The sequence below is a fragment of the Mytilus edulis genome, chromosome 10 (genome assembly GCF_963676685.1).
Source record: "Mytilus edulis chromosome 10, xbMytEdul2.2, whole genome shotgun sequence".
NCBI lineage: Eukaryota > Metazoa > Mollusca > Bivalvia > Mytilida > Mytilidae > Mytilus > Mytilus edulis.
This window is the reverse complement of record NC_092353.1, coordinates 34,906,681-34,923,218: the sequence shown is the minus strand read 5'-3', so window position 1 is coordinate 34,923,218 and position 16,538 is coordinate 34,906,681. Positions and strand designations below refer to the sequence as shown.

General features: G+C 34.1%; 2 protein-coding genes across 2 annotated transcripts in view; both read left to right on the top strand.

Annotated features, from left to right (window-relative positions):
- LOC139491009 (uncharacterized) overlaps positions 1 to 16,538 on the top strand; it is a 335,932-nt gene that overhangs the window by 184,618 nt on the left and 134,776 nt on the right. The window lies entirely within an intron of this gene.
- LOC139492724 (uncharacterized) overlaps positions 12,418 to 16,538 on the top strand; it is a 59,836-nt gene continuing 55,715 nt past the window's right edge. The window contains exons 1-3 of the mRNA XM_071280876.1: positions 12,418 to 12,457; positions 13,427 to 13,750; positions 16,459 to 16,524. Coding sequence (XP_071136977.1) covers positions 12,418 to 12,457; positions 13,427 to 13,750; positions 16,459 to 16,524 — 430 coding nt within the window. The remainder of the gene's footprint in view (positions 12,458 to 13,426; positions 13,751 to 16,458; positions 16,525 to 16,538) is intronic.

Here is a 16,538-nt window from a genome sequence, read left to right as displayed (position 1 = left end):
CGAGTATTTGGACCATATAGGTATATTTATTTTTCCAAATTACATTATAAACGTTTCAATAATACAAGAACTTTATCTAAAAAAAACAGTGATGGTTTAAAACATGACAATTTTTTAATTTTATAATAAAAAAAACTACGCAAAAATTTAATATTGATGCCATAGTTAGTTTTCATCGCTAGTTACATTAGTGCATGTAGGCTTGGATGACATTCACTTCCACACGGTATCATAGCTTTTTTGCATTTGCAAGTTTTGTGCACGATCTTTTTCATTTACACATTTTGTTTGCGAGTGAAAAACAAGCCTTTTTTGCAGCTGCGTACAGTGATACCGAGGTCTTTGGCAATTCTAATGTCTACAGTGTTTTTAAGAAGCTCTAGATCTCAAATATCGTAAAATGGTTGACTGCAATACACCATCTTCACAACACAACTTAAATAAACTAATAGTATGCTACTTTCCAGTGACTTCTTATGTAACAGTTCATTAAGAAATTTTTGGAATTTAATGTTTTAGTCGACATATTGCCATTTACTCGTAATAACAAATCGGTTATGACCATCGGTAATGACCATCGGTATAAAATGTGTTTACTTTAAATTTGACAATTAAGTAAAATTAACAATGTGAAACTTCTTATTTTTATTTAGCTTATCTTTTTATTATAATATAACGATAAAATTACCTATATGATAGCGTCTTTTGAATGAACGGTCATACCATATGAAGAGTTTAGAAGTATTAAAAGTAAAACTGTAACAGAGTGTTAATGTATGGTCCGACCATACGCGTATGGTCCGACCATACGCATATGGTCGGACCATATGAGTATATACCCATATGGTCATGACCATACGCGTATGGTCCAAATACTCATATGGTCCGGAACATATACATTCAGTGAGAAAGTTATATATTTTATAGATCATACAGACACCAAAATAGGAAATTGATAATTCTTGTCTATCCTTTTATTGATGCGTTTTGTTATTTGATTTAGCCACGTGATTATGGATGTTCCGAATTGAGTTTTCTCTTATACCCCAGTCCCACTAAGCCACGATCGCACTACGATCTGTGGAAAAAATGCAAATTTTGATGATCGTGTAGGTCGCAGAAAGGTCGTACCACGGTTGTGGTGAGATCTTCAAGATCGTGAAGAGCGTGGCCATCTTTAAACATGTTCAAAACAATCGTGGTGCGGTCGTGGCGAAATTAGGTCGTGGTAGAAGCGTAGTGGAAGCGCATTAAGATCGTATAAGATCGCAAAGGTCGCTGTACAATCGTTGCGAGAGCGTAGCGAAAGCGTGTTTCTATTCGGAGAGATTGCGCTACGATCTCACAGCGACGTTATCACGACCTTAAGTTCAGTATTTTTGTGATTTTACTCTCTACTCTGTTACCGGCCACAAAAGAGCTCATCAACCAGAGAATTAAGTTAATAAACACAAAGCTGTAATAAATTCCAGTAATTTTAAGTTTTGGAAGCTCTTTGGTATTGTATTAGGTACTTTAAATGTAACATGTCAAATTGATATTAGTTTAAACGAGTAAACACTAGGGACTATATTGGTGAACAACGAAGCGAAGAAGAACAGACAATTGTGGTCTCGGTCGTATATTGGTATGACGTTGCCGTCGTCGTCGTCGTCGTCCGAAAACATTTGGTGTTTTCGCACTTTAACTTAAGTATAAGTAAATAGAAACATGTGAAATTTAAACAAAAGGTTTATGACCATAAAAGCAAGGTTGGGATTGATTTTGGGAGTTCTGGCCTTAAAGGCATAAAACTTTGCTCAGTGCTCGGAGCACAAAAATCATGCTCGAAACATGAAATCCAGCAATTTGATTGGTTGATTTTCGAGTCCAAGTACAAAAATCATGCTCGAAAGTTTTATGACCGTGAGGCCAGGTCCCAACAGTTTAGGAATTAGGGACAAAAAGGGCCCAAAATAGCATTTTACTTGGTTTTCGCACAAGAACTTTCAGTAAACAGAATTCTATTAAAGGAGTAGGTACGGTAAGACTCCTTTTTGGCCCCAAAATATAGCAGTTTTACAAAATTGTGATAATGTAATCGTTAAGCCATTTTTTGGAAAGTAGAATGATTCTGGTACATACATATGGGCTGTGTTTGACAATACAATGCACATATATCGGGTACTAGCATCATAAAGTCACGCTAAATTACTGAAATCTTCACAATTTCAGCATTTTAGACAAATTTTAGACGGTTTCTGTCTAAAATCATCTTCGCTAGCCAAGGGTTACGAGAGAGCGGGAGTGGATCGTAACCCTTGGCTAGCGAAGATGGTCTAAAATGAAAGTGGCCGCATTCGTGTTCATCCATAATATTGAAATGTAAGTCGTATTTGATGATAATACATACTATATATAAAGGTTGAGGATGAACACGGATGCGGCCACTTTCATTTTTGACCAAAATCATCTGAAAAGTGACGATTTTTGGCGAATTTGATAGATTTTTCATGTTTAAACTTGAATCAGAGCGTTTTTAATGACTTAATCAGTTGAAATCTTTCACAAAAACTAATTGAATCAATTGAAATAGACACTTAAGTGTTTAAAAAGTGTCTAAAATATTTCGTCAGATGAACTTGAAAATTGAGGCCAAAATCGGCCCTTACCGGACCTACGTCTTTTAACATAAGGTTTATGACCACAAAAAGAAGGTTGGGATTGATTTTGAGAGTTTTGGTCCCAACGGTTTAGGAATTAGGGGCCAAAAACGGTCCAAAACAAACATTTTTCTTAGTTTTTGCACAATATCTTTAGTATAAGAAAATAGAAATCTATGAAATTTTCACACAAGGTTTATGACGACAAAAGGAAGGTTGGGATTGATTTTGGGAGTTTTTGTTTTCGTATAAAGCTGCGCCCTGCGGAGCATCTGGTTCTTTTAGTGGCACAAAAGCGTGGAATTCATTATCCAGTGAAATAAAAAAAATATACTATAGGTGTTTTTTATACGACCTCAAACATTTTTTTGGATTGTATAATGGTATGATGTCGTTGTCGTCTGCGTCGTCCGAAGCACAATTGGTTTCCGGACAGTTTCTTTAGTTTAACAAAATAGATCTTAATGATTTTTTTTCTAAAGGGTCAATACCACAAAAGGAAGGTTGGGATCGATTTTGGGGATGGTTGTCCAACCGTTTTGGAATAAGAAGCCCAAAACAAGGATTTTTCTAGTAAGGATAATAACTTGTGTATAAGTATTTCATTTGCTCTGAAATTGTACCACAATGTTTAAACCCACAAGTAGAAGGTTTGGATTCGTTTACGGGGTTATGGGTCAAAAGTTTAGGAATAAAGGGCCAAAAAGGGACCAAAAGCCAGCATTTTTCTAGTTCCAAGACAATAACTTGTGTGTAATTGTATTGACTTCTCTAAAATTGTACCACAATGTTCCACATAACAAAGGGGAGGCTAGGATTAAGTTTTGGAATAATTGTCCAAAATATGTAGGAATTAGTGGGGCCAAAAAAGGGCAAAAAAGAAGCATGTTTCTAGTTTCCAAACAAAAATTGTTTAGGTGAACTACAAGGGAAATGATGGAATTGAGTTGAAGGGTTATTGCTTAAAAAGGGGGTTTCAATAAGTTTTTTTTAGGGGGGTTAAATTTTTTAAGGGATTCCTTTTTTTCAAAAAATTTCGAAATTCGAATTTTGAAAAATTTCAAGAAGAAGCCTTCAATTGCACAGTATTGTATAGTAGATTTGTTAGATCTCTGGCCACATTTATTTTGTGACAAAAACCTTAATTATGACAAAAATTCTATCACAATCCAAATTCAGACAGTATGAAGCTTCAATATTGTGACCAAATTTTCTCCAACCGTTCAGGGTTGCACCACTGCGGTCGTATACAGATGTGCTCTGCGGAGCACCTGGTTGTTGTTGTAATTATAGTTTGTTTATTTAGATCTATTGTTTACATTTGTATATAAGTAAATTAATATTCATCATTACTATTCATGACAGCCATGTTCAATTTGTTCTACCGCTAGCTTTATACATAAAATCGCCGATAAATAATGTGTAAATCCGAGTAAAATCGTATCTCACTATGTATCTGTCAAAAACAACATTGAAACCAAAATGGCTGCCACGAGATTACAATATCGGATCCGATTCCGGAAGCGGATGAGGGTAATCCCGGATTTGGCTACTAAAAAAATCCAGACAGGTTACAAAATACATCTATGCATCTATGCATGTTAATAAATATAAACACTAGAATTAAAAACCAAAAGACTTATATGAAAAAGAAAGAAAAATCAGAAAATATTTTGTACACCAATTTTAATGCGAAAATCCAATACATTGTGACAGCTGGGAACAGTTTATCTAACAATATATATGTTCCTGGTAACAGTATAATTTTTTTTCATCAGTGATAAATGTTGGTAATGCATGTTAAATGCTTTTCAAGTTGAACATATTACTGCAATTTCAAGGGGTATTTTTTCCTTCTCAATTTTGATAGGTCAGTTAAAATAGCTGGAAGTTTCTTATATAAAAAAAAGATGTGGTATGATTGCCAATGAGACAACTATCCACAAGAGACAAAAATGACCAAAACTTGGTAAAGGACAAGATCCCCACCCCTAAACCATATATATATATTCATGTATGGGACAATATAACAAATCATATGAAATATAGGTGGAGTTCGTGGGGCCACTCTGTTTGAGAATATATAATGGTCGAGATCCACAATCTTAAACAATATATATATTTATGTATGGGACAATATTACAAATCAAATGAATTATAAGGGGGTCCCTATGGTCACTGTACCCCCTCCTGTTTGAGAACTTGGAAACATTCGAGATCATCACCCCTTTACCATATATACTCATGTATAAGACTATATAACAAATCAAATGAAATATAGGGGAAGTCCCTGTTGTCACCCTACCCCTCATGTTGAAGAACTTTGAAACAGTTGGGATTCCCAACTCTAAATTAAATGAAATATAGGGGGAGTCCCTGCAGTCACCTGATTGAGAAATTGGAAAGAGTCGAGATCCCAACCTTTAAATTAAACCATATATATTCATGTATGAGCACTAATCAAATGAAATATAGGGAGGGTCCTTAAGGTCACCCTACCCACTCCTGTTTGATAACTTAGAAACATTCATTCATTCATATCTTTATTTCCTTTATCCCCACCCCTCAACCATATATATTCATGTATTGGACAATTTAACAAATCGAATGAAATATAGGGGAAGCCACTGGGGTCCCCCACCCCTCCTGTTGGAAAACTTGATAACGGCCGAGATCCCCACCCATAAACCATATAATTATATTCATATATGGGACAATATAAAAAATCAAATGAAACATAGGGGTAGTCCCTAGGGTCACCCCACACCCTCTTGTGTGTGTTTTTAAAACTTGCAAAAGATTGAGATACCAACGCCTAAACCATATTCATTCCTGTTTGTCATTTCAGAACAGATTGAATGACATACAAGGTCAATCTCATATGTGACACATATGTATATCACTTTGCTAGACCCTAACACCTATCATTTTATTCCAAACTTAGACATCGTTGATTTGGGGTGAAGGTGGGAGTCGTTTACATTTACTATGGACAGGTCAGTCAGACCTCACCATTGATCCCTGTAGTAGTAAACATTTGTCTGATTTGTGTCTCATAACTTTTGTACTGTACAACACAAACTCAGTTTGCTTTCCAGGGAAGCAAGTCCATTCATACTTTTACAAGCTCGTACTAAAGTCATCTTGAACTACTAACAGTCAACTAATACGAACAATTACGATCAACTAGAAGAACTGCAATCATTGCAAATTTGTACCACTGCTGACTCATGAAAGACTCATGACCACGAATGGTCATGTGCGTTGCTATTGAAAACCTTAATAAAATATGAATTATTTGCCTTAATAATTAATTCATTAAATGAACATAAATGTACAATTATATATGAATGTTTAATGTTTGTTCTTTTAAATCTTTAAAAAATGTTGAAGCAACATTGCCACAGTTTTCGTAATTATGTTTGCCTTGGTTTTTGGTTAACTGCCTACAGTGCTTACAGCGCTTTGATTACTTTTTTATACGCCCGTCAAAATTTTGACGGGACGTATTATGTTATACAAATGTCCGGTGTCCGTCCGTCTGTCCGGCGTAAACATGTCGCGCCGTAACTTGAGAACGACTTATCCAAATTTCACGAAACTTATTGTAGTTGTTTCTTATGATAGTCAAATGATCTGTATACTTTTCGGTCAAAATAAGATTAAAACTTTTTGAGTTACGGCACTTTGTAACTAAAACAGGGGGGTGTTTTTTTCACATGTCGCACTGTATATCAAAAACAATTTTTGATTATTGCTTAAAACTTTACACACTTCTTAGTTATATTAATTTTAAGATCTGTTTACTTTTTGGTGATGATTCAAAATTTCATTTTTGAGTTATTTAGTATTTTGTAAAAAAGGGAAGGGGATTTTTACATGTCGCGACGTATCTCAAAAACGATTTATGATTATTGCTTAAAACTTTACACACTTTTTTTGTTATATTAATCTTAAGATCTGTATACTTTTTGGTGATGATTTAAAATATTGTTTTTCAGTTATTTAGTATTTTGTAAAAAAGGGGGAGGGTATTTTTACATGTCACGCCGTATCTCAAAATCAATTTATGATTGTTGCTTAAAACTTTACACACTTCTTTGTTATATTGATCTCAAGATCTGTATACTTTTTGGTGATGATTTAAAATTTCATTTTTCAGTTATTTAGTATTTTGTAAAAAAGGGGGAGGGTATTTTTACATGCATGTCACGCCGTATCTCAAAATCAATTTATGATTATTGCTTAAACTTTACATACTTCTTTGTAACATTAATCTTAAGGTCTGTATACTTTTTGGTTTTAATTCAAAATTTTATTTTATATTATTTCATATTTGTTTTAGCCCACTTTGCTATATTCATAAATTTTTATCCGTTATCATTGTCCGTTAACTTATCTAGAATTGTAAAAACTGGCTTCCTCTGCATACTAATGAGCTTAATTATTTTACCAAACTAGGGAACAAGAAATCTTCATAGGGATACATAGATTGAACATTTTCTAAATGAATCCACAGAACTCTGTGTCTCACCTGCAGTTGCTGCTGTTGGTGTAAAAGTGTGATGTTGACTATAAAAGTGAGTATATTTATCAGTAAAATACAGAATTTAAAAAATTATATATGTGCATGCATCATACTCCATCCATGAACTATGGATAATAAAAACAATGTTATAGCAATGACTACAAAATATTCATAGATCTAATTTTAAGGGTTAACTTATTATAGCTCTTCATCTTTTATATACGCTTTGGATTTTAAATATTTTGGCCACGAGCATCACTGAAGAGACAAGTGTTGTCGAAATGCGCATCTGGTGCAGAAAAATTGGTACCGTTAATGTTATTATTAAATTTTTGTCGAGCCTGCAACTTTTGTTGCAGAAAGCTCGACATAGGGATAGTGATTCGGCGGCGGCGGCTACGGCGGCGGCGTTAGCTAACTTCTTAAAAGCCTTATATTTTAGAAGGTAGAAGACCTGGGTGCTTCACAAATTGTATATAGATGCCTCATGTTACGAACTTTTGGTCAGTAACATGTCCAATGTCCTTGACCTCATTTTCATGGTTCAGTGACCACTTGAAAAAAAAGTTAATATTTTTTGTAATGTTAAATTCTCTCTTATTATAACTAATTGGATAACTATATTTGGTATGTGCATACCTTGCAGGTTCTTCATGCCCGTCAGACAGTTTTCACCTGACCTCGACCTCATTTCATGGATCAGTGAACAAGGTTAAGTTTTGGTGGTCAAGTCCATATCTCAGATACTATAATCAATAGGGCTAGTATATTCGATGTATGGAAGGACTGTAAGGTGTACATGTCCAACTGGCCGATGTCATCTGACCTTGACCTCATTTTCATGGTTCAGTGGTTATAGTTAGATTTTTGTGTTTTGGTCTGTTTTTCTCATAATTTATGCAATAGATCTTCTATATTTGTTGAATGGAATGATTGTAAGGTGTACATGTCTAGCGAGCAGATGTCATCTGACCTTGACCTCATTTTCATGGTTCAGTGGTCAAAGTTAAGTTTTTGAGTTTTGGCCTTTTTTATCTAATACTATATGCCATAGGTCAACTATATTTAGTGTATGGAAATATTTTATGATCTATATGTCAGTCGTGCAGGTTTAATTTGACCTTGAACTCATTTTCATGGTTCACTGCTCAGTGTTAAGTTTTTGTGTTTTGGTCTGTTTTTCTTAAACTATAAGTTATAGGTCAACTATATTTGTTGTATGGAAGCATAGCTGTACATGTCTGCCTGGCATGGTTCATCTGACCTTGACCTCATTTTCATGGTTCATTGGTCTTTTTTTAGTTATCTTGGTTAATGTTAAGTTTATGTGACAGTCTTTAATAAAGCTTTATACTTAGGACTATCAACATAATATCAATGATAAGTAAAGAAGGCGAGATATTTCAGCGTGTGCACTCTTGTTTATCTTGTTCTAGTTTATCATGGAGACTGCAATGATAAATTATAAATCACAAAAAATCCTTAATCTCACCATTGCACGTGTCAGAAATGCTAAATATATGGACTCATCTTAAAATTCCTTAATAATAACCCTGATTGGTAAGGTTACCGTAGTATTTGATGATTATTTAAGAAAATTGTACCCTGAATTTTATTTTTAGATTTCAGCAACAGAATGAAGAATTCCAAGAGTCTAATACGGTTTATTAAACAGGATTTTATCATTGAATCAACATCCTACAAGAATATAACATACAAATAAGTAATTATGTGCAGGGAAGAACATTTAAACAAAACTGTAAGAGACATACAGTGGTGGTGTATTTTTAAAGAGACCGAAAGAACCTATAATAACTTGCCATGAGTGTATATTTTCAAAACCAGAAGCTCGTTCATAATAATATACAATTTAGATTAAAATTATTGTATGAACATTACAGATAAAGTCCCAAAAGAGAAAATTTAGTTTTAAATGAAACATTTAAGTACAAAACATTGAAATAGTCCTTTCCATGTTGTGTGACATGTAGAAATTTTATGCTTTCACCATTCATGTAGCTCCATATAGAGGAATGGGTCCCTGTCCCCCTCCCCCCCCCCCCCCCAAAAAAAAACCGCATTCGTATCCGACAGCAATCAATCGATAAAAAACACCAAACAAAAATCAAAAGGGAAACATACCATCGACACTTGATACATGTAGCATGCTCTGCATTGTGAATGAAAACTAAATCAACAAAGATTTTTTTTATGTTTTTTTGGACATGAGACAAGCAATGAGAAGGTTCCTACCTTGGTACAGGCGTTTGAATAAATTATTTTTAGAATATTAAGTTGATAAATGGATTAGAAAAAAATCTTTCGTTCTGTCTTTTGCAAGTAAGACCCTTTTCCCTGAGTAATTTGTTTCAAAGTTGATCAACAAATACAACTAAAATCCAGGATGCGAGTCATCGATGTACATGACTTTGCTTGTCTTCTTGCTTTATTGTCATGCCTGTGACATGCGAAAGATACAGATAACAATCCTACGGCGTTAGCTATTTGTATTGAGCTTGATATTTTATATGGTAATTGACTTTAACTGGAGGCTTCATACCTTGTGGCTTATACATGTATAACGAAAGTCTGTATTATGTCTTTTGGCCTTGACCTCATTTTCATTGTCAAGCAACTGCTTGAAAACAAATTTCTATTTTTATTATGTTATTTTCCCACTTACCTATTAATGAACTACCAAATTGGACTATTTAACGGGTAATAACATGAGCAACAGGATGGGTGCTACATTTATATGTGGAACAGGATCAGCATACCCTTCAGGAGCACCCGAGATCAAACCCATGGTGGGATTCGTGTTGCTTAGTCATTAGTTTTCTATGTGTCTTGTGAACTATTATTTGTCTAATTTGCACAGGTCATTAGTCAAATTGAATGTTAAATTTAGTTTTTTTGTCTATTTCTTTTAGCAATACTAGTATATAAAACTAGATATAGTGTATGAAATGATTTTATGATTTAAATGTCTTGTCTAGCAGGGGTCATCTGACGAGTCACCTTGACTTTATTTTTTCATGGTTCATTGGTCAATTTGTAATTTTCATTGTTTTGGCTGTTTCTTGTATGAGATAAGCAATAGAAAAACTATATTACGCGTGTATAATGATTGTCAGCTATACATGTCTTTCTGACTTAAATTGGTTTATCTCACATTGACTTCATTTTCATGGATCTTTGACAATGTGTGATGTATGTGACACCTGTACTAAAACTCTAACCTTGGTCTATCAGCATAAAATAATTCGTGAATATAAAAGCAGGCGAAACGTTTCAGCTTGAGCATTCTCGTTGCATCTTATAAGTTGTATTTGTCTGAGACATTATTGGTTAGAGCTTACAGGACTGACTTTAATTGTTGCGGACCAAGAAATTTGATCAACAAGAAAGAAATAAAGATAGGTTGTATAAAACATGCTCACGACCACAAAAAGTCATATTTACTTTCTATAATATTATCTACAATATGTTCAGTTACTGTTAAATTCTTGTGAAGACTCGATTCGTGTTCATTTCCAATTAAAAAAAATCATGTGATAGATCGATTCACTTTTGGTTCATAGGTAGAAAATTTGTCTGTAGTTTAGATCTTTTACACTAACCGTGATTTTGAAAGTGCTTTAGGTCAAGGACAAAAAAAATCATTTTTTTGCACTTGAACACTCTTTTACTTGTAACGTAAAAGATGAAGAAAACCTAATATGACTCCAATTAGTAATAGACTGAAATATCTTTTGTAGAAGTGTTACTGTTTTGTGGAGATTTAACTAACATTTCTTTTCATATTTAGAATTATGTATTTTAATTGGATTCTGCCTTACTACCCTAAAAATTAGTCCAGCTTTTCATTCAAAATCTACTGCTGTCAAAATTCTTATGCTATATCAAAACCACACAAAGAACAATACGAAGCAAAGTTCTATTTTCTTGCCGTTGAATAGAAAATATCAGTGTTGGTAAAAATAAGGAATGTTGTTATAATTTTCAATGATACAACTATAATAATTCACCAAAGTTTTAGGTAGATATACGCAATTGTAGTCGACTGTACGACCTTCATAGAGTGAGTAAAAGTCGCTATAAAAGGTTTAAACATGTGAAATATGAATATGAAACAATTCATATCAGAATATTAACTGCCTAATGTACATGTATAACAAAACAATTTACAAACAACAAATATTACCGAAATGAACCAACCACAACCACTAGACTACAGGTTCCTGACTTGATCCAAGGTTAATGTTATAAAAATATCTTGAAACGTGTGCTTATTCTTTTGAATTACTTTTAAATTAAATTATTACTGATAACAAACTGTCATGGTATCAACAGAATCTTTTCTATCTATAAGAGAAACGTGAACTATATTAAAGACGTCATTGCATTTCAAGTGCTACAAGAAAGTATGAAAGAGCAACAGTTTTATATATAATCTACATATTTAGTTCTATTAATAAAACAAGGAGATGTGGTATGCCTCCCAACGAACAACAACAGAACAAGGATACTATATAAATAACCATAATGTTCAACGTCAGACGTCGACAAAATCGGTTTAACCCACCATATTTATATGCACCTCTGTCCCAAGTCGGACGAAGTCATGTTATATATATGTCTTTGTGTAGTTATACATTTAGTTTGATGAACGATATTCTGACATTGTGCTTTACATCTAGATGACATCTATTTTTTTTGTCTCGGACCTATTCAGAACTTCTTGTATGGTGCTGACTGCTTAATATTGAAAAACTGTATTGGTGACCCCTGTCTGATAGTTTTGTATTTGTTGCTAATGTGATTGAATTTGACTGTTTTTATGACAGCTCCTTTTCCGCCTTTCACATAAATCATCAATGAAAACATCATTGCGCATGGAAAGCTGTAAAAGTCATCTTGATAACTAGCGAAACTAATCGTCTGGAAAAAAAACCCACACTGGTTTACGCCAAAAACATTGAATAACACCAGTTATGACATACAACAAATAACAACAATCAAAAATGAGAAGTCGTGGCTTGAAACAGGCACATAACGAATGTGGTCATAACGTTCATCAAAAGAATCCTCTTTAATGTATTAATGTGTTGAAATGAAAGATTAAATATAGCCATGGAGTTTTAAAATAAAATTCTTGTTTTTATCCCAAACCAACTTATGATATTTGTTGATGATTAATTTTTATTGATTGTTGTTTGCTTTATGTCCAGTGGCAAATATTTCACGATGGTTCTGGACGAGAACAAGTTAACAATAAATACAACAGGTACTAGTAGGTCTTTTAATAATAGAGGCCCATCCCGATGATGATCAGGGGGAATTTCGACTTCCACTGGAAAATAAAGGTATATAAGTAAGGAACAAAAATTTTGCCATGCAACAAGAAGAGCTGTTGCAAGGGTTCTTAACAGAGATCTTGTCACTCTATTTACTCGAGGCATTGGATTAAACCTCGATATATGCATTCTGACAGGACGTAGCTGCAAATTTGATACATCTTTCACAGCCAGACGGACGCCCCACTTTAACAAGCTTTTTACTGCCGATCGGAACAGGACCAAGTGAGCATATTTCTATTCCCAACTCACCCTTGGGGCTTATGATATTTGTGATAGGGCCCCTTGTGATAGCATAACCGAGTTTTTTATTAGGTCTTGAATTTGACTACAACTTTCTGTACTTAAAAATGATTGAATTTTCAGTACTGTAAAATAATTAAATTTTCAGTACTGAAAAATGACTGAAATTTTCAGTACTGAAAAATGACTGAAATTTTCAGTACTGAAAAATGACTGAAATTTTCAGTACTGAAAAATGACTGAAATTTTCAGTACTGAAAAATGACTGAAATTTTCAGTACTGAAAAATGGCTGAAATTTTCAGTACTGAAAAATGGCTGAAATTTTCAGTACTGAAAAATGACTGTAATTTTCAGTACTGTAATCAACTTTTTCCCAACATTACTGAAAATGATATAAAAGTTAATGTACTGAATAGTGATGTTTCCTAAAAGTACTGTTTATATAGCGGCATTTAATGTACTGTTTAGTAATGTTTACTAAACTTACTGTTTATATAGCGGCATTTAATGTACTGATTAGTAATGTTTCCTAAAAGTACTGTTTTTATAGCGGCATTTAATGTACATGTAAACGCTAGTCAAATTGTTGGTAGTGTACTAGATTTCTTTAATTTTTGACAAGGTAAAATTCAATTGACTATTGTTATTTTTCAGTTCCTCTAAAAGTAACTGTTCCACATTCATCCTACAGTGTTAGGATTGGCACCTCTATAACCTTGGTCTGTAATGTGACATATAACTTGGAGAGGTTTGATGTTTACTGGCAGAGGGTTCCTGAATATAGCAATAAATCTTCAGTATTAGCCATAGACTCTGAGATGTTATCAAATATAAGTACAAAATACAGTGGCAGTAATAATAACACACCATCTCTGACCATCTTTGATGCTGAAACATTCGATGGAGGAATTTATATTTGTTTTGCTGCTAATGAATATGGAACATGGAACAGTTCTGACCTACATCTTACAGTTCATGGTAAGTTAAAGGAATCAGCCACTAGTTTTCATTATGACAAGAGGTCATTTTGATTGAAGTTTGAATGTGATATTCCTTTAGATCTTTAGGCTTGAAGAATGGTGTAAGTGAACACTCAAAGTGTCTTTCTATTAGTAAGGAGAATTGTATGTTGCAATCAATTTCCTTGGCTACTTTTAAGATAATATTTCATGCAAGCAAATTTTCCATTGCATTTCTATATGAAATACACAATTTATTTTTCCTTATTAAGAAAAAATTACAAAAAAACCCTATATTCCTAAGTGTGTAGGGAAACCTGTTGGTTGATATGAACAAAGCCCTTTGTACGGTATACAATATTTAGATAAGCAACCTAAGGACAAAAACTGACCATGGGTTTTACATGTGAAATTTGGTCTTTAGCAGAGGGTAACTTAAAGTGATGAGAAGTATGTTCAGCACTAAATTACCTTTATTTTGGACAAGGACAGACATCCTTGGCTACTTTTTAGATATTCTTTCATAAAAAAGAAAAATTGTATTTAAATTCTATATAAGATACGCTGTTGAGGTTTCCTCAGTAGGACAAAAATATAAAAAAACTATATTCCTATGTTTCTAGGAAAACCTTTCATGTTTTCTCTGATTTAAAATATGAGCAATGCACCATGTATGGTATACAATATTTAAATATCAAGCAACTTATAACAAAAACCAAAAATAAGAAAAATTTAGAGAAAAAGTCAAACAAGTTCACAAAACAGGACATACATAACTAAAGACTGAACAAAACAAACCTTAACCAGAAATTGGGTCGTTCTCACGTTCTGTGGAAAGGCAAGCAGATCCTGCTCCTTTTGTGGTCGTTCTCACGTTCTGTGGAAAGGCAAGCAGATCCTGCTCCTTTTGGGTTGTTCTCACGTTCTGTGGAAAGGCAAGCAGATCCTGCTCCTTATGGGTTGTTCTCACGTTCTGTGGAAAGGCAAGCAGATCCTGCTCCTTTTGGGTTGTTCTCACGTTCTGTGGAAAGGCAAGCAGATCCTGCTACTTTTGGGTTGTTCTCATGTTCTGTGGAAAGGCAAGCAGATCCTGCTCCTTTTGGGTCGTTCTCACGTTCTGTGGAAAGGCAAGCAGATCCTGCTCCTTTTGTGGTCGTTCTCACGTTCTGTGGAAAGGCAAGCAGATCCTGCTCCTTTTGGGTTGTTCTCACATTCTGTGGAAAGGCAAGCAGATCCTGCTCCTTTTGGGTTGTTCTCATGTTCTGTGGAAAGGCAAGCAGATCCTGCTCCTGTTGGGTCGTTCTGACGTTCTGTGGAAAGGCAAGCAGATCCTGCTCCTTTTGTGGTCGTTCTCACGTTCTGTGGAAAGGCAAGCAGATCCTGCTCCTTTTGTGGTCGTTCTCACGTTCTGTGGAAAGGCAAGCAGATCCTGCTCCTTTTGTGTCACTTGTAGTGTTGCTCATAGAAAGTAGAAATTCTGCAATGAGTCCCATTTTGTAATGTTACAAAAAAATAAGAAGATGGTTGTGGTAATGACATATCTGTAACACTCAGCCAAATTGTGAATGTGTCCATCAAACTTTGAAATAAACTCATCATAGATAGATACCAGGATTAAAATTTTATATTTACGCCAGACGCATGTTTCGTCTACAAAAGACTCATCAGTGACGCTCGAATCAAAAAATGTGTAAAAGGCCAAATAAAGTATGAAGAGCATTGAGGACCAAAAGTTCCTAAATGTTTTGCCAAATACAGCTGAGGGATGACTACAATTTTGCCACTTGTAAATATAGATTCCACCAAATACAAGTGTTACAATATTTCTCCACTCAGGACAGTTGAATTTTTATATTTAAAGCGCAAGGCTTGCAAAGCTTTTAAAATAAATGATATTAACCTGTTGAAAGTGGAGAAATATTGTAAAACAACAGTTATAGTGTTGGAATCTGTTTCTCTTTAATAACATTTTTATACCTCTTTTTCAAAGATTTGCAAAAAGTTGTGTTCTTTATACATGATGTCAGCAGGCATGGTCTACTATTTTCATGATGTCACAATATGAAATTCAGAAGAAACCAAGAAAATTTGAAGTCAGAATTGAATTTTGTCCATTCATTACCTGAGAACAGATATTTTACTTGTGCGTAGAACATTTTTTTTCACATTCGGTTTGGAAATGTGAAAACAGTGAAAAAATTAAAGAAGCACAAATCCTCTACCATGGAAACCCTGATGACAACTGTTTTATTCAATTAATATAACCACCATTCTGTCGTTTTTTCCTTGAATGTGACATTAAATACTTAAATTTGTACTTACATCATCAACATGATGGGTGTCACATGAGAAACAGGATGTACTGAGTTCCTTATTGAGTACCTGAGATCCCCATTGATATTGGTGGTGATCTTGTTACGCAATCAGTGTTTTGACATATTGTGGTCAGTTTTGTTTCAACTTATGAGTTTAAATATCCTTTGGTATCTTTCACCTCTTCAAACTCAGGTTTGTGATAAGGTAGGTTTAAGTGGGAAAGTAATGCCTAGTATGTGATACTTGGTATACAGTTGCATTAGTATTGGGGCATCTCATTTACATAGTGATAATATGCCCAATCCCCTCTGTCATTGTTTAAGGATATTGAAAGTTTAGCGTAACATCATATTATATGTCAATGATATTTGGCATGCAGTTGTATAAGCATTGGCATTGATATTTTTGTAGCTCAAGTAACTAAAAAAAAGGCAGAAGATTCCAAGAGGACATTCAGAGTTAATTTTCATAAAGACAGTAGGTGAATTTTA